The 27,862-nt window shown below is 35.5% G+C and overlaps 1 protein-coding gene across 1 annotated transcript in view; it reads left to right on the top strand.

Moving 5' to 3' along the window:
- Positions 1-27,862, top strand: part of WDR70 (WD repeat domain 70) — a 119,727-nt gene that overhangs the window by 18,163 nt on the left and 73,702 nt on the right. Inside the window, exons 6-9 of the mRNA XM_065662898.1 lie at positions 14,473-14,532; positions 17,727-17,860; positions 22,420-22,573; positions 24,382-24,458. Coding sequence (XP_065518970.1) covers positions 14,473-14,532; positions 17,727-17,860; positions 22,420-22,573; positions 24,382-24,458 — 425 coding nt within the window. The remainder of the gene's footprint in view (positions 1-14,472; positions 14,533-17,726; positions 17,861-22,419; positions 22,574-24,381; positions 24,459-27,862) is intronic.

Below are 27,862 nucleotides of genomic sequence, written 5' to 3'. Positions count from 1 at the left end.
TTGAATAGAAGTTCCTAATAACTGCTTTTGGTTCAAAGTTGTTTGTACTTAACTGCAGTTTTTGCAGATAAAAAAATTAAATCAGGACTGATTGAGGCACAGAGAGTCTGAAAGAAAGATCACTGGTGGTTTTAGGCTTTCTTTGTTAGGAAATGTGTCTTGTAGGTCAGGAGTTGATATGAGAACCCAAGCACGTGCAGAATGTTTCTTTGAAATTAGGTGAATAAATAATATTTAATTTATCTTTAATCTGTAACCATGTATCTGTCATCAAAGAAAATAACTCAGCTTCAGATTTCAAAAGTTTTTTGAAAACTCAGCATGGCAGCCCCTGGTAGTACACTGCCTGACTTTGTGCCAGTGTTCTTGCTGAAAAGGCATGGTGAAGAACCTCTGAGTCACACTGACAGTAATTTCTCAGCTCGGCACGTTAACAATGGGAAGGGTTTACTGTGTAAACCTTAGGTTTAACATACCATACCTTCTTGTAATTACAAGTTCTGAGGAGATCATCTCCGGTCTTTCATCCTTTGACGTTGATAGGTCAAGTTGCATGCAGTTCACGATATAGCTTATGGGTTGAATTCCTGAAGTGGAAGTTTGTAAACGAGTCTATCACTTGAACAGTAATTATGATCTTGGAGCATATATCTAAGTTTATGAAAAATTTCAGTGTTTTAGTTAGAACTCCCACACTCCCTTTATTGTGCAGAATTTTGACAGTGCACTGTGTATCTACCCTGTGTCAGTATTTATAGACACTTTTAAGCTTTTGATACCCACAACCAACTGTAAAAATCTATTTATATGCATTTGCTCATTCTTGATAGCTTGTCCCTCACCTATGTTCTGCAGTACTGAAATTTTTCAATATCATAGTAACTGAGGATTTGGTAATACATGTATAGCTTTTGGTAAGGTTTAGTAATTTTTGTAGGTGTTTGTGGCAAACTAATGATTGTATTTTAAAAGCAGGATTCATGATTTTTCTATTTTCTTATTTCTGTACTAGACTGAAATTCCAAGGCAAGTGGTTCAGAGGTAGAAACAGGTTACTGTCAGTGTCAGGGTTTTCCCATTTTAATAAATTGCCGTATATATTGGCTTCTGAAATAGTTGGTTTATGAAAGGAGTTTGTCCCTTTCTGTACAGGTTTATCAGGATTTCAGGAGAGGAACCTGAAGACAAGAGGGTGCCATTTTTCTCTGCTCAGAGGTCTGGTTTTTCTGTCTAAGACTGTATTTTCTGTGGTAGTTGGATGAAGTGGGGATCCGGAGTATCTGTATGTATGATACAGAAGGCAAGGTAAACTTAAAAAGCAACCGTGTAAAGAAAAATGCCTTCAAGTGATCTGTACCTAGGAGTTTATCTGTAAACAGAATAAGGACACTGAAAAACTCAGGGCAATACAGCTTTCATAAGCTTATCTACTGTCCATTTTGCATGGCTTCCACAAGGTGAAATGTAAATTATTAAAAGGCCTGGGGAACAGTCAGGCTTGGGACAGCAGTAGGTGTTAGGTGAGATAGCATTTGTATCAGAATTACACTGTATCAGCACATGGATCACAAGTCCAAGGTCTTCCTTGTCTGGCTTCCTTATGAGTTGTCTGGAAAATATCCGTAGCAAGGAATTTGAATGAACCTGAACAAAAATTCTTGGGACTGCATTTCACTCAGGTTATTTTATGGGCTTTATGTTCCTTCCCACCATTTCAGCTTTTCCCGTGGAAAGGCAGTGTGTGTTTATAAACTCTCTGCTACTCCGACACTCATTTTTGGCTTATTTCATACTTTTGTTTCTCTTTTGATAAAATAGCAAGTTGGACCTATGTTTAAGCACTTGCTTGTTACAGGGGAAGAACTGCTAGAGCGGTGTTTTTAGCTTGCTTATTTATGGGAATGATAGTTACAGAACTCTGCATTTCATGCTAACTTCACCAATCAGTCAGAAAGGAGAATGAAATACACGTACTTTTTTTTTTTTTTTTTTTAAACCATTGCAAGATTTCGCTTGCAGTATAAGCATTATACCCTGAGCTCTTTTTTTTTTTTTTACTTTCCAATAGCGTGTTTTGGTTGTTTTTACTTTGTTTTGAAAATAAGCTTGTAGACTGCATCCAGCTCTGGGGCCCCCAGCAGAAGGAGAATGCTGGCCTTTTGAACTGAGTCCAGGGGAGGACATGGAGATATTCAGAGAGCTGGAGACCTCTCCTATGAAGACAGACTGAGAGAGTTGGGGTTGTTTAGCCTGGACAAGAGAAGGCTCCAGGGAGACCTTGCTATGGACTTTCAATGCCTCAAGGGAGCTTATTAGAAAGATGGGGGTAGACTTTAGGTATAGGATAAAGGGTAATAGTTTTAAACTAACAGAGTAGATTGAGACTATGTAGAGCAAAGAAATTATTTTTACAATGAGGGTTGTGAAGCATGGGAACAGCTTGCCCAGAGCGGTGGTAGAAGCCCCATTGCTGGAGGGACATTCAAGGTCAGGTTGGACAGTGCTTTGAGCAACCTGATCTAGTTGAAGGTGTCCCTTCTTATTGCTGGGAGAGTTGGACTAGGTGGCCTTTAAGGGTTCCTTCCAACCCAAACTACTATTTGAGTCTGTATTAATGATAAGCTTTAGGAATGGCTTCTGGCTTGGTAGAATCTGGGCAGCTCATGCATGAAGGAACCTACTATACTTACTAATTTGTCATTGTAGCACACCTGCAGGATAGGACATTTATCCCATTTAAGATATAATACATAGACACACAAGAAATTGTCTTACTGAACGTCTTGCATCAGATATGTAGTAGGAATGTGGTCTGAAATCAGAAATTCCTTACATCTGTGGACTGCGATTTTCTTTCCTAACTCCAAAAGAAAGTAATGGTAGAACATCATCTGAACATTTGAAATTGTTATCTTTGTGCTATGTAAGTCTGAGTTTAAAATATCATGCTAACTATTATGACCAAGCTGACGATATATGTTGCTATTAATCATCTCAGCTAGATTAACGAAGTTGTTATTTAAACAATAATAGTGACTTAATTTGAATCGTATAATCCAAACAAATTGTAGATTGTAGAAAGAAGACAACTTTACTAGTAACTCAAGTAGTCTTTGTATTACATGGATTATCTGCAGGAGCTCTTTCTGAAGAAGATCTAGAAGCCTATTGAATAGTTGAAGGAAAGATCTCATAGGATCTGTTTAATATTCTACTTTTCTTGACAGTTATGAAGTAAGAAAAATATACAGGGTCTTAATATAATACCTAGTAAGAGTCTGAAATGAAGCATTTCAGTCGGTGAAGTATGATATTTTTGAGCGTTTGCCACCTTTGTCCACGTGCACAGCAAAAATTTTGTGTATTGTCTAGACAATGGATCTTTATCTTAGTTTGGGTTAGAAAGTAAAAGAATTGCTTCTGTGTTGCCTTCTTGAGGAACGAATATAATAAGATGGATTTGATATCTGGGCATCATGCCACTGAAAAATGTGTTGGGCTCTTTGTATAATCCACAATTAAGCAATACTGAGTAATAGTTGTGTAATTATTATGTAATCAATTAGCAGTGTGTTTTGTCAGGTTTAATTGTAATAATCTGGAATTTTCAGACTATATGTATAAAAATCAGTATATTTGATACAATAGGCTGGAGGGATATTAACATTGGTAGGTACTAGAGCAAGAGCTACAATATTAATGCATAGAAGATGAATATGTATCACAATTCTTGGGCGTGACTTTTGAAACTGATGGGGTTTATGATTTAAACGAAAACGAAGATATTTGCCCAGGCTGTGGTTTTTAAGGTAGTGCATAGTATTTGCCCTGAATATTTTGAAAATTATTTTCAATGTCATTGGGTATTGCAACCCACTATGAGTTACTGCAATATGAGATGCATCGTCTGGCCATAATGTACTATCTTGTTCTGATATTAAAGGAATATACCTGAGTGAAGCATAGAGAGAGGGTGTTTCTTTCAAGCATGGACCTCATGGTTGTACAATATAAATGTATCTTTTTTTGTTTCCAGATGCATAGTTAAAGTTACTTAGTAATTTATTCTCTTGTTGCATTACATAAAAGTGTACTGCTACATGACAGCTTAAATGTTAATGTTTTGACTGTAATTTATGGGTGGCATGGGAAAATTAGTAATCGAAACAGTAATAGAATTGGAACCAGCTGTGGGAGCTAGATAGGAAATTGTCCTTCCTTCCTGCAGTAACTTAGATATGCTGTAATTTTTAACCCCCACCCCTTGCCTTCACCCTGTGGTTGTAGATCATCTTTGCATGACTAGCAGATGATAAACTCTCCATCTCAGTTCCATCATAGTCCTATTCCTCCCTGCCCCCCTTTTTAATTCCTTAACCTAATTGATTAGTTGTAGACAACTGGAATATTGGGTACTGACTGGAATGGTATGCATAAATTAGTGACTTTTAAGATGCTGGAGTAAACTTTTGAGTGAACACTTTTTCTACACTCCCAGTTGGAAAACTGTTGAAAAGTGTTGTCTGTGGACAACTCTATAGAGATGTGATTGTTTAGTTTTCGTGGCTGTAGTGTGTTTGCTAAGAATCCCTGAGGAATTTGAAGAGCTTTACCAACATGGCTTAATAAAACCTAGCATGTAGCAGATTCCTTATGATAGGTATTATTTATTCACATTTTTCAGATGAGGAAATGGGTATGCAGGAATGAAATTAATTGCCTAAAGTTAAAGGTCAAGGAATAGTGTGCACCAGTGGTGTGTTGTTTTAGTATTGGTCATTAAAACATGTATAGTTTAAAAGAGATGGCTCACTAATGAGAGAGGTCTAGAGGTTCTTATTTGTATTGCCTTGATGCTTATAAAACTCTGTGCTAACATAATCACCAGAAGTCTTAAAGTGAACATCAAGCTCTTCTTTTGATGAGGAGAAAAGTGCGTTTAATTTGTAGTAATCTCCATGTCCTAGGCAGCAGTTCCAAGTATCGAGCATTCATTGGTTACATTGAGTCCAGAATTAAAATTCAGATTGTAGTGCTGCTGTTGGACTTAATTCCACTGCTTACAAATGTATTTCTGTAGAAGTGCATGTAAGTAAAATTGTCTTTTGCTGCATGAATTACAAAGGCTGAATAGTGTCACTGACTTTTAAAATATGTAGGGGGAGAGGGTTTTCTGTTTGTTAGTTTGTTTTTGTGTTTTTTTTGTGTTTTTCAAAGGAAGTTAAATTTCGTGCATATATGGTTTTGAAATTCGTATATATTCAAAATTATTTTGACAGATGGTAAATCTGAAGAGCCGTGAAGCTATTTTAATGGCTGAAAAACATACAGAAGTGTTCTAATTATTAAAAAGAAGGATACTGCCTATAGAATTCTTAGTTTAATCTTGGTTTTCATGGTTTCTCTTGGAAGGCAAGTAAAATAGCTTCACACATTTTTTTTTTTCCCCCAGAGTATGCCAAAAGGTGATAATGACAAATTGTCTGTATAGTTTAGAGAAAGGGTGTTTTACAGCAAGTTTAATGTAAATAATTGGATGAACTGGCTAACAAGACGAAAAATGTATGCGTTGACTAAAGTTAGGTTCAGTCTGATTCTACATGCTATGTTGTGTTCTTGGACTCTTTCATGGGTGTTTTTTTGGGCATACTTCCTGTAGGAAAAATTCTGCGTGGAATCTCTGTGGTACAGAAATTCTTGTCAGGCTGAATGTGATATTTCACATGTGAATGCTTTAGAGAGGCCTGTTTGCATCTGAATAAGCATTTGGCAATTAAACTCGAAAGAGATAAAAATTCACAATTATTATTTGGCCTTTCTGATTTCAGAATTAAGCTATTCTTTGGTTACCTGCCAGCCTGAGCAGAGCTTTCAGAGTAAAGATATTGATTGCATGTTCATTTTGTTTCTCCTCATTGTCAGCTGATCTATGGTTGCGCTGTTTTACTGTTTCAGAATAAATAGAAGTATTCCTTTATTTTGAATATCTATTCAGCTCTAAAGAATAATCTTTAAAGGTATGTCTGACAAAAAGACAGAGACTTTTTTTCATTCTTAACATAGTATGTTGTAGTAAAACCATCTCTTGACTAAACATAGGTACGTTTTTGGTGGTATATGGTGATTGTGCATACTGATTTAGGAAATGTGAAGTATTTATATGCATTTGAAGCAGAGATGATAAAGATGAAATAGGTTGTTACGTGAACAGAATGTAGCGTATCTGTCATATCAGTAGAATACTCAGTGTAAATAAATCAGTCCCCCAGAAACTGCAAAGGAAACCTGAACAACTGGAGGCAATTTTAGATTTGAATCGGTTTTATCAGTGATTACAACTTGCTTTAGAAAAAGCTCAGGAGAATTTCTCTAGTATACATTGTGAAAAAATTCCCAGGTCATAAATATTAATACAGACTATGACTTCATAAATCAAGGGCTTGTTATAAATTTAGAAATGATCTGAATGAGGTTTTTGGAATCTAGGTGAAAAATAGTAACCTCCTGAAATCTATCTTAAAATATCTCCCAGGAGATGGATCAGGCAAGCTTTTGCAGTACTTTGGAAGTATGACATATCTAAAAGCAATATTTGCAAACCATGATGAGACTCTAATTATGATACCTTTTCTAAGTTCTTAAGCCATTGGAGTCTTTTCAGAAGGGGACATGCCATTAAGTGGCATGAAAGGGAAGAGGAAATTTAATTCATGTTACCTATTGTGTCTGGAAAAAGTCTCTGAATTGCCGTTTGACCCATTATATAATAAAATATGTTGTATCTGACCTATAATAACATTATAAATTTATTATTTTTCGTAAGCCATGTGTTGGAATGAAGATTTAATCTAAGGTCTTTTCCCTTGCTGGTTAAACCTTACTAAACACTCTGGTTCAGATCATAAGAAAAAATTTCATGAGGCTGTGAATTAGATGATGTTGAGAGAAGCTAGCCACAGTACTGTTTCCATATTGAACAAACAAACTTGCTTCCTGTAGGCATTCATAAGGAAGTTCATCTACTTAAGCACATCTTTAATTCTTGAATGCACCCTTGAGTAATGTGGTTTAGAGCACTAGAGAAAACAGTAACATCTCTTTTGTCTTCTAATACTTAAAATTAAAGACATAAGTTCTGTTCTAAGTGTTACCCAAATTAAAGGATAATTGGGAGAGATAGTATTTTGAAGGTTTTTTGCTTTTGTCATGGAGTTACGAGTTACCTACGTTTTTCCATGAGTAACAGATACTGAGGGTGCTTCATGGGAATATCAGCTAAGACAATTAACACTGGTGTGTTTGTATGTATCCTCCTGCTTTCAGTAATATTTTCCTTCTTTACTTTGTTTTAGGCCAAAATTGTAGATAATACACACACATAGGCCCAGATTCATCAACAAATTCAGTTGCTTTGCTCTCTGCGTAATTCATGAAGAGGAGAGATCTCCATATGATTCATGTCTTTGTGACACTCTAATTCTTCTGGAGTCATCTGTCCCTTTTTGAAAGCTGTAAATGAAGTCTGAAGCATGTTCAGTGTTTAGGTGCATCACATTCAGAAACTTGTATCATATGAATCTGGGCGAAACTGAGTTTAATAACATGCAAGTCTGCATCAGAATACATCTGTCAGCTCTTAACAATTAAAAGAGAGGAAATTAAAAGTTGTTGAAATGTCCTTTCAAATCTGAATGCTTCCTTCAAGTCTGTGGATCACGCACTCCTATTAAGCGAACAATGTTTCCATTTTTCTGTTGCTGTAAAACAAATGTTGCCCATCTCTCACATTATGTTTTCTCATACTCCATCTTTCAGTTGGGCATACACTTATGCAACCTTATTGTATATCTTAGACATTTATTTTCACTTTCAAGTTTTTGAGGAAAATACTGAAAAATTGTGACCTTGAAAAGCCTGCTCTTTTTAGAAGTAGAATCATAGAATACTACGCAGGATATATATTCCTTCCTTCAAGTACTCCTCCTTTCCTTCCTTGTCCTTGCTTCCACCCTCTGTAGGCTTCCTTTTTGTGTTGGAGTTTGTCCAGGATCAAATGTTCAGTGATGCAGGCCTCCTGGAGTTCTTGCCTGGTGTTCTCTTTGTTGAGATGCATTGCTCCTGAGCTTGGAGAAGGTGATCTTTGAATTTTAGCGGTTTTCTTGGGCCCTCTTCCCTGCATGGCTTTGTCCAATTGTACTCTACCAAGCAGATCCTGAAGAGGCCAAAGTCTGCTCTACTGAAGTCCAGGGTAGTGTACCTGCTGTGTGCTCTCCTTGCTCCTGGTTTTAATCAGTGAGCAAGGAGTTCTAATCGGTGCATGAGGATTAACTTGTGGAACAAACTGTGAACATTAGTGTGTGTTTGTGTGCAAAATGAGTTTTTTTTAAATAAAAAGTTAGAAATCCCCGTTTAAACTCTTAACAACTGTCTACAGCATTCATTGCTGTTGTGGAAGGTTCAACTGGGTGCCAGAGCTGAAAACATTCTTCTAGTCTGAAAAGAAGAATGAGGTATATTTTTTCCCAGATCTGTTTAATACTACTTTCCACATGATTTTATCTTTCTTGTGATAGTGTTTCAGACTCAATATTGAAGGCTGAAATAAGATTCTGTCCTCTGCTCATCATCATGAGAATAGTCTCTTGATTCGTTCACTGACACAGATGTATTAGCTCACAAAGCTGGATGTGAGGTATAAAGGAAGAACTGTATGTTTGTGTCTCTGAACTTAACTCCAATACAGGGAGGTTGTGCAAGTGTCCCCCTATGATGTTTGATGGACTTCTGTAACTTCTTTCCCTGAAAAGAGAACCATTTGTGTTGTATTTTAGGTAATGTTTAAGTGAGAATACTTGGACCTGTAAACCAGATAAATTTGATACAGAAATTAGCAAGCAACAGCAAGCATAAGTGGCTTTTTTTTGTTGTAACTTCTGAAATAGAAGTATTCTGAAGTTTTCTGCAATTGGTGCTAGTGTATTGTTGAGCCTAGATACTGCAGCAGTCGGATAATGTTTCTGTGGTGGTGTTAGAGCAGCTTATCTGCACAATTCAGTGGTTTTCTGTGGTATTTTGCCTGTTTAAACTGAATTGTTTGTGGTGTTGGACCTTTCCTCTAGGGGAATTACCATGTCAGAAATCTCATCTTTCCTGTTGTGACTGCTGATGAGTTGCCTGTCCATTTGTTTCATTCTTAAAATCTCTCTTTAAAACATTTTATTTCAATGTTACATAATTTATAGTATAAACATCTTTATTAGGGGGCATGACATTTATCTTTTTAACTTCTGCCTCTCTTGATTACTTTTTTAAATCATGCCAATTTCTTTGAACTCTTTACTGGAAAAGAATGGTAGATACAGAAAATTGTTACTTTCTGGTTACAAGGAAGAAAATTTCAGCACTGTCGGTCTGTATACTGAAGCATTAAAAGGCCCTCAAAATTTCCTGCTTCCCTAGTTGGAGTCATTTTGGAGGGGAAGAGAGGATGCTTAAAAAAAATTAAATTAAAACATGAGACATTTAAACAACATACTTGAAAATAGAAACTTCTGTTTTTTCAATTGTTGGAATGCCTGAGATTTGCATGATTAAACAATGGTTTTCTGCTGGGAGCCCTTCATTTGGAAGTTTGAATTGCTGCAGGTTTCTTAAGTAGATGAAGGCAATTCCATCCATTCCATATTGTCTTACTCTCTCCCTTCCCCACCCCTTCCACTAGCTTTTCCTGCTGTCTGTTATTGACCCAGTTATTCCATCTGTCTTGTAGTTAGGAAGCAGTCATCTGTGTCAGGCCATCTCTGTTAAATTCGTACTGTGAAACCCACAGTTCCACCAGAAATGGAGAAATCTCTGTAAAGTGTAGTCCTTGCCTCCTCCCCATTTACTGCTGCCCATGAGCAAGCAGCGTCTTCCGCGTGCAGTGTACCAAACCAGAGACTGAGAAGACCAGGGTGTGAGCATTTATGCTTGCAGCAGAAGGGAGTTTATAATATAGTGCTTAAAGTATTTAAAAGAAGTAGTAGCCAAGCCAACTTTTCTCCCCCTCATAACAGGGAAAGTGCTCACCTTTATCTTAACCTGTTGTAGTTTTTTGCATTTTTTTCCCCTGTGCTGTACCACAGCTCTGCTCCCACAAATGAGAATTCTTCAACTCTTCAATGTGTCAGTGTTTCAGGAAAGCTGTAAAGACATAGGAGGTATACAAAGAGGGGAAGCCGTATTTTCTTCTAGATCAGTATATAATCCTGAAATCCTCAAGGAAGGCAAGATCCTCTGAACTGGAATCTAAGGACAATTGCAAACACTGGAAAAAAAGAAAAAAATACTGTTTCCTCTGTTAAAATGTGTTCTTGTGGGTACCCAGAAAAGTTCTTATTTAAGGACTTCATGTTTGTGAAAGATTACCTATAGCTTGCAAGTATCTTTCACAAAGGATAGTTTCCATTTAGTGATATACAGACCTCTGCAAACAGCGGTACTTTTAGGCTTAAATGCATTATTCTGCCCTTCTCTGGTTGGCCCATGAAAAGCTGAATCGTTTGAGGACTTGTATTCTAACTTGTAGGAGTATTTTAAGTGTGGGGAGAGGTCAGATTCTAGTGGATGAATTTATTTTTCAACAAGTGCAGTTCAAAGTTACTGTGTGTTTGAGGTCAGCAGAATATGCCTTTGTGGAATTTTAAGTTTTGTTTTTTGTAGTCTTTGCTTTTATCCATGTAAGCTGTGAAAATCATTTAATCATGTTAACCTCAAATTGTCGTTCAAAAGTAATTTGAAAATGTCTTTTGGATGGTCAGTCTGTTAGGCTAACAGATGATAAAGGCTGAGATACTTTTAAATTGTGAATTCCTCTGATACTGTTTATTTCTGTAGGCCCTTTCTCTCCAAACCAAATGTTCTGTTTATCAAAAAGGTACCAGCCCATTGTTTTCTCATCTCCTGTATCCCTGTGTCTTCTGCCAAGTCCCAAAGATTTTTATTGCCCATATTCACAATCCCAAGGTTATTGAAGGATATGTTGTAGGATGTAGAAATACAGATTCTGACTGTTTTTTCCCTTTTGTATCTAATCCCTCCATGGCTGGTTTGGCCTACATTGTTGGCTTACTTGATTTTTTTTTTGTTTTTGTCTTTGATTTTTCTCAAGAGATTTTGGAGGCTCTGACCTAGTTTCAGCCTGTGGTTTCTAGTGGCATATTTTCTGAATATTGCTTGAGGATATAGAAGCTCCCAAAAGGAACAAAAAAAAAAAAAAAAAAAAAAAAATCACAGTATTTAGGGACAGTGGTGCAGTGAGTAGAATGAGGCACAGGAGCTTAACAGTCAGCTAAGGCTGGAATTCTTTGGAAAAAAAGTGTAACTGCAAACTGCAGATATGATACTGGACTTGCAATATACCCTTGCAGAAGTTATTTAAAAGGTAAGACTTTTCATTTTTGAGGAAAAACCGTGAGCTTATAGAATTTAGTATTTCACAGATTTAATGTGTATTAATCTTATGTAAGACAGGGAGTTAAGAATTTTTGAGATATGTTAACACTAAGGTGTTTTTCTTTTGTTGGTTCTTAAAGGGAAACAATTCAGTGTATTGGTTTAAGGAAAAAGAAAACCAACAAAAATCCTGTAAAGATTTAATATCTTTTAGCTTTAATTAGAATACAAATTTTCCAGAACATCATTCTTGAAATAGTAAATTTCAGTAATTTAACAAAGTTCTGGGAACTGAAAAAAAAAAAAAAAGATTTTATGGCATTTCTTATTCTTTGGTATCTAATAAATGGAAGAGTGGTAATTGCATCTGATTTTTGTTTGCGCATACAGGCACTTGTAGGTTAGAGCTACTTAGAGTGTTTTCAATCATTTAGGAAGTTCATAGTTACTAAAATAGAATAAGCCAGCGTAGGGTTTTTTGTAAATGTTTAGCTAATTCGAAAATGTTATGCCAAGATACATTCCTGAATGTTGTTATCTCAATTTTTTGTTTTGAATAATCCAAACAGTTACTTTAACTGTCAGGCATCCCTTGGACACTGCAGAGAGTAGGACCTCTGGCACTCGCCAGATGTCTGACTTTCAGGCTCAGGTTGCTTGATTTATCGGGTGGCTGAATGCATTCCTGTTAGTTGTTCTCCCTTGAAGATAAGTAGCCAGAACAGTGTTCAACATGAGTGCACTGTTTTATTTTAGTGGTTTGCTCCTCTCATTAAAGGAGGGACTTGATTATTGTCGCCTGGAGGACCTAGGATTTAAATAAGTTTGTTCTAGCACATTTTGTTTATTAATATTTGGATTATTGAAAGAAATCTTAAAGTAGGTAAGATACCCACCCTCTCAAAATACAGTGCTGACACAATATAGACATACAATACGTACCTTCCTGGTAAGGTGTATGAAATGAGCAGCCTTGTAATATTCCAGTAAGTGGGTTGGAAGACAAAATAAGAACCTTGTAGTGATTAATGTGAGAATGAATGACCAAAATGCTCTTTCTCCTTTCAGCAGTGATGGTTTATGTGAAAGCCTTTGGTTCACAGAAGTGGTATATGTTTTGCTGTGAGTGATGGCAATATGAATCTGCAAGCTGTTTGTTTTCTTTTTTCACACTTGTTTTTTTTAGGAATGTGCTTAGAAGCATGTACAACCAGCAGCTATTGATCAGATTTTGTATCCCAAGATCAGCAAATACCAATTTATAGTGCAGGGAATAATGAGGCAAGGAAAACTTAATTCGTATTAAAGTTATACCTTTGTTCAGGTGCTTTGTAGTGTTAATAGAACAATAATCTAATTTTCATAATCACAGCTTCACTTGGGAATTTTGAGCTACACCTGCTTCTCAGCTTGTAAACCACTGAGTCTGTGGAAGTGTCTTTTAATGCTGTGTGGGCTATACCTTTCGCAATGTCATGTGTAGTTATTTGTAAACTTTTACTGTTACTTTGTGATGGATTCAGCCTGGCTGCACGCCAGGTGCCCACCAGGCTGCTCTATCACGCCCCTCCTCAGCAGGACAAGGAGGGGAGAAGATAAGATGGTGCCGGGGTTCAGCAGTAGCAGTGATTTTTCTCCTTAGTAGCTGCTGCAGTGCTACGTTTTTGATTTTCAGCTTGGGAACAATGCTGGTAACAGCGATGTTTTTAGTTGTTGCTAAGTCATGTTTACTTCGACCAAGGACTTTTTAAGGCTCATGCTCTGCCAGGGAGGAGGGAAAGCCAGGAGGAAGCAGAGACAGGACACCTGACCCAAACTAGCCAGAGGTATTCCATACCACAGCGTGTCATGCCCAGTATATAAACTGGGTGGAGTTACCCAGAAGGGCTAGATCACTGCTTGGGTCAGGCTGGGTGTCAGTCAGCAGGTGGTGAGCGGTTGTATTCTCTTGCCTTGTTACTTCCTTATAATTATTATTATTGGTGGTAGCAGTAGTTGTTTTGTGTTATACCTTAGTTACTGGACTGTTCTTATCTTAACCCATGGGAGATACATTCTCTCAAGTCTCCTCCCCATCCCCCTGGGTGTGGGGGTAGGTAGAAGGTGGGGTGGGGAGTGAGTGGCTGCATGGTTCTGAGATAGCTGGTGGGCTTAAACCATGATGGATGGAAAAAATCTTATGGATCTAGGTAATGGTATCTTAATAAAGCAAAAGCAGAGGGTGCACATGGAAGCAAAAGAATACAAAAGATTTATTCTCTACTTCTCGTCAGTAGGTGATGTCTCATCACTTGCTGGGAGGTAGGGCTTGTATACGTGTGCAAGTTACTCTGGAAGATAACCAGTCAACAAATACTCACCTTCTTTCTCCTGTCTTCCCCCATAATTCTCTGAATTACATTGACTCTGTTATGGCTGATGTCAAAGTGGCAGCTGTGCAGACTCATGACAGCTAGAGTAATGGCACAAGTGGAATGGGAAGCCAGTCCATGATCTTAATGAACCACATACATAACTTAGCTTCTGTAATGAATGTCTGGATGTTTTTAATGAATTTTGTTAACTTCATAGAGCTCATCCATATCGATGGATTGTCTAAATCATGATTCAATATTGTTAGATATTAATGAATAAGAACCTAAGACAATTTTAAAGAGGAAAACCAGGAAATATGTGCATATATATATATATATATATATATATATATATATAGCCTTTATTAATGTAATCTCATATATTTTAATAATTATTTCTGACATTTTTGAGGGTATACCCGTGAAAAAAATCTGGAATCAGTCTCTCGTCTATGATTTACACTTTCTTTGTCCTCCTCAGGTTACTGCTGGCGTAAGGGAAACCTTACATACATACATACATATATACATATATATATGTATGTATGTATGTATGTATGTATGTATGTACACACACACACACACACACACATATATGTGCATTACTATTTGGGATTTTTTTGTTATGGTTTTTTTTTTGGTCCTAGCATTGTTCTCACAGAGGTGAATTTTCCTTTTATTCTAGAACCCTGTCAAGAAAATTCCAGATTCTCATGAAATTACACTACAACATGGGACAAAAGCGGTAAGTAGTAACACATTTTTCAACACTTTTTGTTTTTCCTAGAACTAAGCTAGCCTATGAAATACGTTAGCTCATAATTATTGTCAGCTAAAATCAAGGAGCTAGTTCTTTTTCTTTGTTTGTAATGTTGGTGTAGCTCTTGCGTTACTGCAATTGAAAGTGTGTTTTAGGGCTGCCTCTTTGCTTTCTTGTAATAACCCAAGCATGGCTCTATTTGACTCAACTGCAATCTCGTTTTATTCTTCCTTTCTGTCAACAAACCTTCCTGCAATTGTTAGTGTTCCTCTTCTAGGCTAGATCTTCTTAAACTAGACATAGGTCTAACCTAGACTTTTCTTTGACTCTTCATGGATTTTAAAGATAATTTTATTGCTGAAGTTTCTAGGACTCATTTCTAGGTCTCATTAATTTTACTTGAATCTTTAACTTCCTTTTACATACCATTTCCAATTTCATGAAACTTTGTTCTTCCTTGATTTTGAGTGTATCTTTTCTAGGTTTCACCTCCAATATTGCTCCTTTACATTCTTCTAAAGAACCACTCCCTGACTTGGATCTATTATTTCTTTGTTCTGTAGTCAGTATTTTAATCTCTGGGTAATATTATTTTCCATCTGTTTTTATGTGCTGGTTGATAGAAGATCTACTTTTGTAGTATGGGGTTTATTTTCTGGCTATGAACAGGCTTAAATCTATTTCCAAATCCTTTCCCCATATTCTTTTTTGGTCATTAAAAAAATTATGCTTCTCTTTATCCTTTTCAGTTTGGACCAAGACTTAGGCTTCAGTGAGAAAATTGTTGTTATATCCCTATGAAGATAGTTAATAGAATTTGCACTTATGGCACTCCTGAAAGTTTCTTTGGAGAGGGGGAAAGAAAAAAAAAAAAGGAAAAAAGAAAAGTTAGTTGAGAAAAATGCTTTTTCACGAGGCTTTAAACAATCTAAGGAAATATATAATTTTCTTGTATTAGAATTTTAAGAAAACTCCTGGTTTTATTTTCTTTTTATGTAGTATTTTCAGAAGTGTCAAGTCAATAGTCTGACATCAAACTTTGTGGTCTCTCTTATACTGTGGAGAGGTGGTAAGGCTTACGCAATTGTTCTGTCTTAGTGCTAGACATACAGGCATAGAGAAAAGAAAAAGTAATGAATTATAAATGAGAACAGAAAAAGATGTGTAAAATATGCATTCTATTACATGTAATGTCTTTGCATAATAATTTCTGTGTATACTAGGATTTGGAAGCTATTTACTATTCTACATGTGACAGTAATTGCTTCTTCAGTATGCTTCTTGAATACGTTTTATAACAAACTTTATTATGTAAAATTTTTTAAATTATTTTTCCCTATATTACAACAGTAAATCTTCTGTTGGCTTCTTAAAGCATTAGCTCAGGCTATTTCTAACTAAAAGGCTTTGTAAAATGGAAGTTACAATTTTGAAAGACTTCAGAGGTATTTTGACTGCATGAGAATGCAGCTGTCATTACCTAGAGCAGAGGTGAATTATAATATGGGTATATATAGCACAGTTGGATTAGACTGGATGCAGTGAATTAAAAATAAAAAAACCCCAACAGCTCTTCTGTAGGACTCTCTCTTTGCTTCTTTTAGAATAATGAAACCACTTACTTCTGTCATTGCACACATGTAGGGATGGGAGCAACTTCAGATCTTTATCAAGGTTTCACCTCAGTGTTTGAAAATAGTCTTCTCATTATATTCATACAGTGTACTCTATTTCAGCTAAACTTATGTATCCCATCTGTACCCCTTCAGTCTAGTGAATGTGGGATTGCTGATGACTCTATTCCTGTGCAGCTGAAAAGCTCTCAGAAAATATTTCCCAAGTTGCAGATTCTTTCTAGAAACCAGATAGGTTTCTTTGTTGCCTTGCTTCTACATTGCAATAAGAGTTGCTGTTCCCAGTGAAACTTCAGGGATATATAAATTTCCTGAGGGTTTTTTTGTTTGTTTGTTTGGTTGGTTGGTTGTTTTTTTTTCCTTCTTCCCTTACTCTTTTGTTACATAGGTGGGTATGAAAAAGAATGCACAATGAGAGGTATTCTGAATAATCTGCTTTCTCATATCACAGCTGGTCCTTGTTATATTTGTTATTGTGGTATAGAACACTCCTGGCTATTAATTGAATGTGTGATTAATCTGAAGAAGCCCATTTTTTCTGCATGTTAGAAAACAAATGGGATTTAAAAATTGTACTAAATGGTAAAAAGGGCATGTTGAAGTTGCATTTATTTTATTTGAAAATTGAATATGTCACGCTACTATAAGCACTGTGTGGCATGTAATTAATTCTTAGGAATAGCACAAAGCAGTATATTTAAACGTTTGAATTGGGAAAGTAAAAAAAAAAAAAGGTGAAAGGAAAAGATACTGTATCAATGAGATGCTTTCTGTTAGTGTCACTTCTCCATATGGTGATTTGTACACTAATGAAGATCTTCAGATAGAGGATTAAAATAAGATTTTCACTAAAAATCCGATTTTAATCAACCTTTTGATTTAAGGGTAACAAACAAGAGTAGTGAGCATTAAACATTCTTTCCCAAAGTTCTCAGTAGTTTTCAGCATCAAGCTTTGTATATGAAACAAATAGTGTTTTGTAATTTTTTCTGAGTTTTTTAGGTGAAATAATACTTTATTAAGTTTGTAATTTTTTTAATCCAAGTTTATACTTTATTTTTCTTTTCCTTCTTTTCAGAAGAGAAATTTAACCAAACAATGTATGTATGTAAATGTGTTGCCTTGAATAAACTAGCAGAAAATCTTGAACTGGTGATGTTTAAATGCCATTTCAGTCTCTTATTGGTAATGTTATTTGTAAGTTTGAGAAAAGTTTTATGGTACAGTTTTCTTTATGGAAATAAATTCTGCAATGAGATGATTAGAAATTAACTTTTTCAGCTCTCTTGAGTGGTTTATAGCCATTCTCCCAATATGTATGTCTGAGCCAATACTCAGACATACAAGGTAGTGAAAATTCACTACTAATGAAATATAGCTGACATACTTTAGGAAGAAACCAGCACACTGAATTGTTTGGGGTTTTTTTTTTTTTTTTTTAATTTTAGTAGTAGTTTATAGCTTGGTGGCACCTAAAGACTTGTAGAAAAGAAAAATAAAAAGCTGAATGACCTTATTTTATTTATTTATTTATTTATTTTATAGGTTTCTGCTTTGGGGTTGGATCCTTCAGGTGCCCGTTTGATAACTGGTGGATATGACTATGATGTTAAATTTTGGGATTTTGCTGGAATGGATGCTTCTCTGCAAGCTTTTCGGTCACTCCAGCCATGTGAATGGTAGGTATGAAGACATCCTCTTTCACCTAAGGCTGTGCCAATATTAAGCTCTTAGTAGAATGCACAAAAGCCTTGTAAAATAGCTTGCTTAAAAAGCTTTTGTATCTATTTTGTGGTTTTGTGGTAAATGGAATGTGAGCCTAGGTATTTTCATGTTTTTTCCAGCAACTTACATATTTTCCCATTTTAGAAAGCTACAGGTGAATTTGAAGATGAAATTGTGAGTAGTGTATCAGCAAACAGATGATGAACCTCTCAGAGACAGGTTGAGTTTCACAGTTGTAATAGAAATTATTAGAATTCAATTTCCATATTTCTGAAGTAGCTAAAATAGTTGACCCCTTTGTGGAGAGGTTATGAGGTTGCTGCCAGTATTTCTGAGTGTGTGTGTGGGGTATCTAGTGTTAATTAAATCCTTTTTGTGGAATTACTGGTTCTTCGTGTTGCGCATAGTGTGCATTATGAAAAGTGAGTCTTTTTTTAATGTAAAAAGCTATATATTTACTTATTTCTGAGAACTGGAATGCAGAACTCCTTCAAAAGGAGTGCATTTCTCATGCAGAGCAAACTTTCAGGTAGAATCGTTAATACATAAATTAATAGCAAGTTTTTTTAGCAGGGTACATTCTAATGTCTAATGTGCACTATGCAGAATATATTTGTACTACAGCTACAGCTGAGTTTTGGTCAGTTTGGAAGGTTGGCATGTGTATGACTAATTACAGATATGGCAAGAATCTGGGTAATGGAAGAGGAGGAGAAGTTGGGACTTTTAGCCTGAATATGAGCAAAATAGAAAGGGGTGTTCTAAACTGAAGAATCAGGAAAATAGAAAGTGCACTATGTTTCGTTACGTGATTCTAGTATCTGTGACAGACTTACCTTGTTATAGCAAACTGATGATTGGTACATTTACTTTTAAACTGTTAGTAAACATGCTTCTTTGAAATAAATAAGATTCTCCAAATATGAAGTCACATTCAGACTTCTCTGCCATGAGTGTCACTTACATGATTAGTTAGTGCAATACAAATGATATTTTCCTCTTTGTCATAACTGAGCAGTAAGAAAGAGCTGATAGACTTTTACTGCCACAGTAGGAGATTATTTTAACTGAAGTATTTCCAAACTGAGTAGAAGAATGCACTCACATTTAATAGTACTCGATAATAAAGGTATAAGACATAAATATAGTGTAAAATCCATAAGTACAGTGTATGTTAATGTTCCAGTGCAAGGATTTGTAACCTCCTTTTTTGCAGAAACTAGTGGTAAAATATGAATTTCAAGTGCTTGCTATCCCTGACATCGTCCATTAAGTGTTTTCTAAAAATCTCATAAGTATTTCTGTAGGGATGGTTTTGGCGAAATGTACATTCTTATGGTTTGCATATGTTAAAGTATAAAAATATAAAAACATAAATATAAAATAATATTAAAAAAGAATTGACTGGTGATAGGTTTTGGGAATTTCACTTACGTTCCAAGTCTTGTACTATTTGGGGGTTTTAAAAATGCATTATTTAAATACCTTCTTTTACCTTTATTTTCTTGCAAATATAAAACCGCAGATGTAGCTCTTGTCTGGTAAAAAGATTCATGCTGACACTGAGGCATGCTGGTGAGCAGTATATGGAATATTATATAGCTTTTTACACCTACTTCTATGTATATATAGGTCTTAGATTACCTTTTCCACTATAGAATTTATCACAAGAACTATTAGTATTAACAGAGCTTACTTTCAAAGAATTCTGGGGAGTTCTGGTATGGAGGCTTTAGGCGTTAGCAGAAATCCACTTCTGGAGCTGTAAATTTAATTTCATTTTAAGAATAAAAAACCTAGAGAAAAATTTTATATTGTCCAGGCTCCATTTTGTAGCATAATATCAGGTTACTCTGTTAATTTCTCCTTGGATTTGGGATGTAAGAGAAAAAAAAAGAGCATGACATGGTCATGGTGATTCTTCCCATGTATGTAGCTCTGTCCTGGCATAAAGTACTATGTACATTTCACAGTTTTATACCAAAAAGACTTGGATTAATGCTATTAAGTGGAACTGTTTTTCTAAGTTTCCCAATATTTCTGCTTTAACATTAATAAAAACAAAAAAGTTTTCTTGAAGAACTACCTCTTCAGAGCCTCACTGTTGGTCATACTCCAGTAAACATCTGCAAAGCAGTAACTTTTGGAGCTTTGTAAATACCTTGCTTATAGAACCAATTTTTAGATGCAATTTTAAAAGCTGTATTGCACAGTCAACACACAGTTTTGTGTGGGAGTTTTTTTTGTGGGTATTTTTTTTTTTAGCTTTATGTCAAAGCTGTGGAAATCCTTTCAGATTAAATTTTTTTACATGACTGATTTGATGAATTATTAGTTACATTCTCTTTGTACTAGGCGCTATAAAATCAGGTGCTTTTCCTTGTTAAAAGAAACTTTAAAACAAAGTTTTGTTCTGACACTCTGATTTTGAAATGTAAAGAAATAATGAGACAGTAGGGGTCAAACTATGAACAGTGCCATCCTGACAGTATTAATGTGTGTAGTTTTAATTTCAGTACGTCAGTGTCTGAAAAACAGTTTTCTCAGACTCTGTGGTCCTTTACATATTGCAGATTCTCTCAGAAATCAGAATCTAATTCTGGGCAAGCTATTTGATCAGATGTAGTGGCCAGACACTCTTTAATGCATGATGCATGTTTCAAGCAAAACTGATCTTTTAACGTAGTTTTTAAGTGTTTCTTTTTGGTTCTTATATTTCAGAAATGGGAAGTGGAAAGCATGAATGTGTGCTTTGTAGATGTATTGGGTATTCACAATTTCAGCATTAAATTATGAGAAGCTAGATAAGTAGTTCATTCTGCATGCTGCGTACTCAGTCAGTGGGACTCAGGAATATTTTGAGATTTTCTGCATCGTGAATATGGCAAGAGCACACAGAAGTATAGCTGAGGAAATTTTTTTAATTCCTAAGATAATGCTTCTAGCTCTAAAGTTGAATTTGGTGCATTCTTTAGTTTTATCATCTGTTTGAAGAGAATATTCTAGACATAAAATATTGTTTCTCTTGTGTGTTTCTTTAGGTTGGTTTTTTTTTTTTCTTCCAGTGTTTCCTCTGAGCTTAATGTAGCTGGCTTCCCTTTCTTCTGAGCAAGTATCCATTTTTGGTCTTGAGGTTCAGGATGCTTTTTCAGATACTGCTTGTCATCTGTTTTAGAAATTCCTAGATTTGAGTGTCTCCTTTCTACTAAAAATCAGAGTTTATAATACTACTTGGGCCAATTTGGCTGCCAGCTTGAATTAGATAATACAGGGTGCTTGATGCAGTTTTTGGCTTTTGAATCATAATGTAATCAGTTTTGCCAGACATTTTTTGAATGAGAAACTTATGCTTACTTTATATTACTATGATTAATGTAGAACTTTTAAAATATGTATTAGAGTGTTTTTGTGTAATGTCTCACAGTTTGAGGTCAGATATAACAGCTAATACCTACTGCTGAGTCAGTCATGAAGTTGCTACCATATAAGACAAGAAATTAATTATTACCTTAAAAGTTGCATGTTTGGTTTTGTTGTTTATCTGAGTGTTTATTTTACTTATGTGAAATTGTGTTTAAAAAATAGCTTTCTTAAAATTACTAGGATTTGAATGTGGATGGTTATGTTCTTCACCAGAAGGAAGATACTTTGAGGACAGTTTGAATGCTATGGGAATCTAAATCTAGCTGGCAAATGCATCAGTCTTTAATTTGGGATTAATTTAGTTGCAGGGTTGAAGAGTTAATATGAAGTAATGTTATGTTCAGTTCATGTTCATGCATGTTCAGCTCATGTTCATGCAGCTATGTTCATGCATGTTCAGTTAATGTACCAGGATATGAGTTCTGGCAGGTGTGGACTGGATAGACAGGTTTGCATTCTTTGCCATCCTTTTAATAGAATATAGCTGAGTAGGGGATCAGAGGGATAAATGAACTCAGTCATCGGCCATCCTCCCACTTTCAGTTATTAATTTTCGTTGCCTTACATTCCATGATGTCTTTCCCGGTTTTCTCAATCAATAGAAGATGTATATAAGAGAACTTTTCCAGCAACTAAACAATGTACAGTGGAGTTTTATGGAGGACTACAACATTCTTTTATTGTAATTTGTGGATTAATGTGAATCCACATGTTGCTTTTGAGAAGATGAAAAAGAATGTCAACCCTGAAGAGCTGAATCTGGCACATGCTATTTTTTCTGTAGTGTTATAAGAGCATTCTTTAAATTGTTTGCCAGTAATGACATTTCGGATGCCAACTTTTTAAATTATGTTTACAGTTTGATGTAATTTGTGGTTGAAGAACGAAACATTACATGTGCTCACACACACACACACACACACACACACACGAGGAATGAAAAGCTTTAATGCATTAATTAAGGGGGGGGCTGCCTTTTTGATATAGGAATGTATATGGGTCTATTTATGCAATCAGTAAGTTTCTATCTGTTGACTCTTTTGTTTTAGTCTAGGCTTACAGGAGATAATGTTTTTTCTTTTCTTTTTAGTCATCAAATCAGATCTTTACAGTATAGCAGCACGGGAGATGTCATTCTCGTTGTCTCTGGTAACTCTCAGGCAAAAGTTCTTGACAGAGATGGCTTCCCAGTAATGGAATGCATAAAAGGAGACCAGTACATCGTGGATATGACAAACACAAAGGTAAAGTCAGAAATTATTTGACTGCCTGAAGACTAAGTGGTGTATTTTTGCTCTAAATGAGAAACCTCATGAAGTTTAGTAAGAAGACCAATGCAAAGCCCTGTCTCTGGGATGCAGTAGTTCCCCCATTGTTACATGCTAGAAGTTGTGGGCCTTCATCCATGGAGATTTTGAAGACCCATAGCTGACCTGATCTGTTGTTGGCTATAAATCTGGCTTTGAGCGGGAGATTGACCTAGGTAAACTCAAAAGGTCTTTTCCAAATTATGTTTCTCTGAAGCTAGAACAAATATATCTATTTAAAAGTATATCTCATAAAAATTTTCAGCTTCCCCCATACACTTGCTCAGCCAGTGAAAAGAAAAGGTCAGAAACTATTGATCTGGTCAAGGTTCTTCCTTTCTTCTACCCTCAGTTCCTTTGCTGATACAATTTACTTCTTACTTGCATGCCACAAATGTAAGAGTAATAAGTAGCAATGTGTGCAACTTTAATAGTAGCTAAAAATGCAAATGGGGATGGGCTGATTCATAGTTTTTGAAGTATCTTAAAAACAGTTTTGACTACATTGCCTTCATATTTTCACAGACTATATAAAGCAAATATTCTGTTTGCATAAATCAGTTAAATTCAGGTCAGTTTTAAAAAAAAAGTAGTTATAAAATCTACTGCTCAAACTGATGATAAACTTTTTTGATTTCAATTTTTTCTTGTAAAGTATATTGCCAGGTAACTAGGCTAAATGCTGTTCTTGTCAGATTATTTCTTTTGGCTAGTGATACATACATAAAACGATCAAATAGTAACATCTGCTTCAGTTCTTGTTTACTTAAAAATAATTCAGTTTTCTTTACAGACTCTTGTAAACTTCTAGAATTCCAGCACATTGTGGTCCAAAATTCAAAATGCTAAAGTATTTGTTGTATCGCTCTATTAACTTTTCAGTATTCCTCTCCATATCTGTGCTAAAAACAAACTGAAGTGATTCCCGCATTGCCAGGAGTAGTTTCCAAATCTCTTTTTAAGTGTAGTCAATGAGGATGTTCCTGTACTTCAGAGAAGTGAAGCCAACTGGACAAAGATGTTTTATATTGGTGGTTACCACAATGGCAATTGTTTACTTGGGATAAAAGCCTTGCCTTCTGTTTTTTTCTATCCTAAACAAACAGGGCTGACTATTTAATTTGGAGCTTCTAATCTTTCATAAAAAACTCGCCTGAGTCATCTTGACTCTTGAATTCTGTTTTCTTAGTTTTCTTCAGCAAGGTCTTTGGCTAGTGTAGTGTGGGATTGATTTCTATCTATCTGTCTGTCTATCTGTCTGTCTATCTGTCTGTCTATCCATCTATCCATCTATCTGTCTATATGTCTATCTATCTATCTATCTATCTATGTCTCTCTTTCTCTCTCTCTCTCCTGTCATTGTGGCAATTCTTGTTACTCCTGGCTTTTTTATTTAACTTGGAACAATTTGCATGACACTATATTGATATTTGTTATTTCATCCTTTCTTTGCCTCACAGTTCTCCCAAGAGAAAATGGGGACATACGAACAAAAAAAAAAAAAAAAAAAAAAAAGAATGTTAATATAATTAAAAATGAAAGCAACCAATGATGAAATGGATTAGAATACATAGTCTGTTAATTCATTGTGATGTCAGTCATCCATTACTATGGCCAGAAAGGTCTGATTTGGACCTCAGCTTTCATGTGATTTCGCTTGAAGGATTTGGAGTAAAATTTTGAAAAAAGATAGATTTTGTAGGACATCTTACAAAACTAAGACCTCTTTGTTTTTATTTCCTTAGGGTCACACAGCAATGCTCAATTCAGGCTGTTGGCATCCAAAGATAAAGGAAGAATTTTTAACATGTTCTAATGATGGGTGAGTATTGAGGTCTCTCTTTGTCAGGGTTTTTTTAGACTCTTGTTTGGCTTCTGTGTTTTAATATTGTGCCCTAATAACTTGCTTTAAATATCATCCTTTTAAATCTTAAGAAAGTACTCAAGACAACACTTGGTAGAGATATTGGAAGCAAAAATTTTATGTGACTGGCAGTCTTCTGCCTAGAGAGAAGAGGTCTAAATGGGGATAGGATGTGATCAAGGTTTGAAAAAATGTTCAAGATGGTAGATGAGTTGAATTCTGGAACTGTTGTTCATCAAAACCTCTTATACTAAAACACTTTTGTTGGAAGTGGCTGGAGTTAAATTTAAAATACTTAATTTTGAATACTGTCCAAATATATTCTGTAATCTGTTGTTACAGGAGAGTGTGGAGGCAGGTTTGAAAAGGGTGAAAAAATTACTATTTAGAAGGTAGCATAAGCAGATAGGAAGTACAGAAGGCATTATAACATCTCATATATTGGGGATAGTGAGGAGGAATGGAAGGAATAAGCCGTCATGGCAAGACTTGGTTAGTATTATTATTGTTGTGAGCAAAGGCTGAATACGGGACTTAATTAATCTATGGTCAGATTTAGTAATAGGCTTCTTACATTATATGTTCTTCAGTTAAAGTAATTAAGATAGAATTTCATGCTAAACTATTTTTGAAAATGTAAGGTGTGGAGTGTCCTTAAGAAACATTGTTTTTACAGTGGTTTTAGATTTGGAATTGGTGTGGATTTCATGCAAATAGTTTAACTGTTGATAAGGTCTTCTCTCTTGTGGAAGATGTTGAAACAAAGCCCAGTATATCTTTATGTGATTTTGGTACACAGAAATTTCAGATAAGAATGTTTCATCTAGTATATATTAAAAAACCAAACCAGTCTCGTGGACCAGAATCAGTCTTTCTACAGGGCAGGAAACCTGCCTGTACCCAATTTTGACATTCTTAATATCATTTATGGGTATGATTTGGCATTCAGAGTCTTCACCATATTCCCATTTGTCATACTTTATCAAGACCTATATCTTTAAGAGGAGAAATGAAAAGCTTCACTGTATTGTACTTCAGAGTAAAAGGTGAAATGAAAACATCTACTCATCTCAAAGGCTTTTATGCTGACTTTTCTCCCAAGTAACAAGTGATAGGTCAAGAGGAAATGGCCTCAAGTTACACCATGAGAGGTTTAGACTGGATATTGGGAGAAATTTCTTCACCAGAAGGTTCATAAAGCATTAGAACAGGCTGACCGGGGAAGTGGTGTTGTCACCATCCATGGAGGCGTTTAAAAGATGTGTACATGCGGCACCTGGGGACATGGTTTAGTGGTGAATTTTGGCAGTGTAGGGTTAGCAGTTGGATTCAATGATCTTAAAGGTCTTTTCCAACCTAAATGGTACTATGATTCTATGACAGTACTCTGCCACTCTTGTATACATTGAAGATGAGCTCTGGAAATTTTGCAGTAGATTTCTCTTAGCTTTGTTCTAAAATCTGTACTGGATGTAAGATTTAATTACTTGAGTTATGGTGACTACTCTGGAACTTCTAGTAGGGAATGTGGTGCTGTCTCTAACTACATACTGAGATTTAATCCTCACATTGGAAAAAGGACTGCCACAACTTGCATGTGTGGATAAGGACATCTAATAAAGAGCAGCAGCATGGGACCCTTTGTGGGGTCAATCCTGAGCGTTTGAATATCGGAGAATGAAACTAGTGTCGTCTTTAATACGTGTGAAGGAAGATAGAACAACTTCCAGTTTTGCCAGCTATACTCTCTGTTGGACATCACTTGGAATACTGAAGCAAGGCAGTAGTAGCTCTTAACTAGAGAATTCTTCAGTCACTTGATCAGTATTCCTGAGTGAATGCATAAAGGAGTTAAAAAGCAAACTTTGCAAGTAGACCTAAGGACTCAAAGGAAAATAACACATTTTAAATATATTTGAAATGCTTTTAAAATAGTCAAAATATTTTTTCTTTTTTTAAGTTAACCTGCTATAATTCAAGTTACTTGGGGATGGTCTTTATGTGCACTTGAGAGTTTATTTTGATTCTAAGTGATTAAGACTGTAGTAATATCCTAAAGTAATTGAAATGAAGGCTTTTAGAATTGCTACTGTAAAATAAGTGTTTTGAAGGATGGTCTGTTTCTTGTGATTCATGCTTTCAGATTTGATTGAAATTTTAAAAATACAATTCCTGAAAGTAGGTTTTGACTACTGTGTGGATTCTAATTTGTGGTTATTAGGCTTCTTCTAAGTTTATTGCTTCAGACTGCAGATATATGGGTTACCAGCAGGGAGTCTCAGTGTGTTTTGTATGACTGTTCAAGGACAAAATGTTAAAACTCAGAAAAGACTATATAAAAAAAATGGCACAGTTCCTTCTGACTCTGATATAGGAGCAACAGAAGCTGGTCAGCTTACAAGCTGAAGTGAGTCAGACCTAAGTCTGGCAGTTATAGAATAAGCCTGAAAACTCTTTGTTGATTTGTGTAAGTTCACGTCCACTTAAGCATTTGAGTGATTATAAATGAGCACATGTAACTTAGAGCAGCTCACTTAATTTCATCTTCCTTGAAATATTTCATGTTACAGTAAGATTTAAAAAAACAAAAAAAACCCCACCACCTTATTTTTAAAGAAATAATTATGGCGGGGGGTAGGTGGAACTAGACAATCTTAAGGTTCTTTCAAGCCCTAACTAATCTATGATTCAGTGATTATTCTTGAAGTGGAGATGAAGAATGGAGTGGAGAAAAGATGGGGGCTTTTACGGATTGATTAGGTTTTGTTAGCTTTTAGTTGCAGAAGGAAGTACGGAATTTGTTAGTTCTGTAAGTTAGTTCGTTCTGTAAGTAATCTGGTGATTAACCTTAGCGTATGGATGAATAATACTAATTAACCAAGAGATTTAGGTAGGGAGTTCTTTATTTGAAACTATTTTTACTAGGTTAAAGCTTGTGCAGATATTCTCAGAACTGCATAATGTTGCTTTTAATTTTCCAACTTTTCAAGTGATTGGAATAAAATCATATCAAAAGAAAAGACGGACATAAAAACTCAAGTGTATTCTCCACAGAACTGCAATAATTCTGTCTTTAGAAGTTTGCTTTACCAAGATGATTTTCACTAATTTGGCTGCTGTTAATTTATACCAATCTTTCACTGTTTTTAAAGCATGCATACAAATCTGTTTTCAGTATTCATAGTGAGTTGATTTAAACTTTCATAGGCTGTTTATGGCTACATATTGCCTAGAACTTTAAATACCCCACAGCTATTTGTGAAAGATCAGTCCATTTTAATTGCATTTATTCCTTGCCATTCTAGATAAAAGTTAAGATATAATGTATGAACAACAACATCTTTGTTTTTCATAATGTTTTT

Source organism: Lathamus discolor, chromosome Z (genome assembly GCF_037157495.1).
Source record: "Lathamus discolor isolate bLatDis1 chromosome Z, bLatDis1.hap1, whole genome shotgun sequence".
In the NCBI taxonomy this organism is placed as follows: Eukaryota; Metazoa; Chordata; class Aves; order Psittaciformes; family Psittacidae; genus Lathamus; species Lathamus discolor.
The sequence above is the reverse complement of the archived record's forward strand: the minus strand, read 5'-3'. Positions and strand labels throughout refer to the sequence as shown.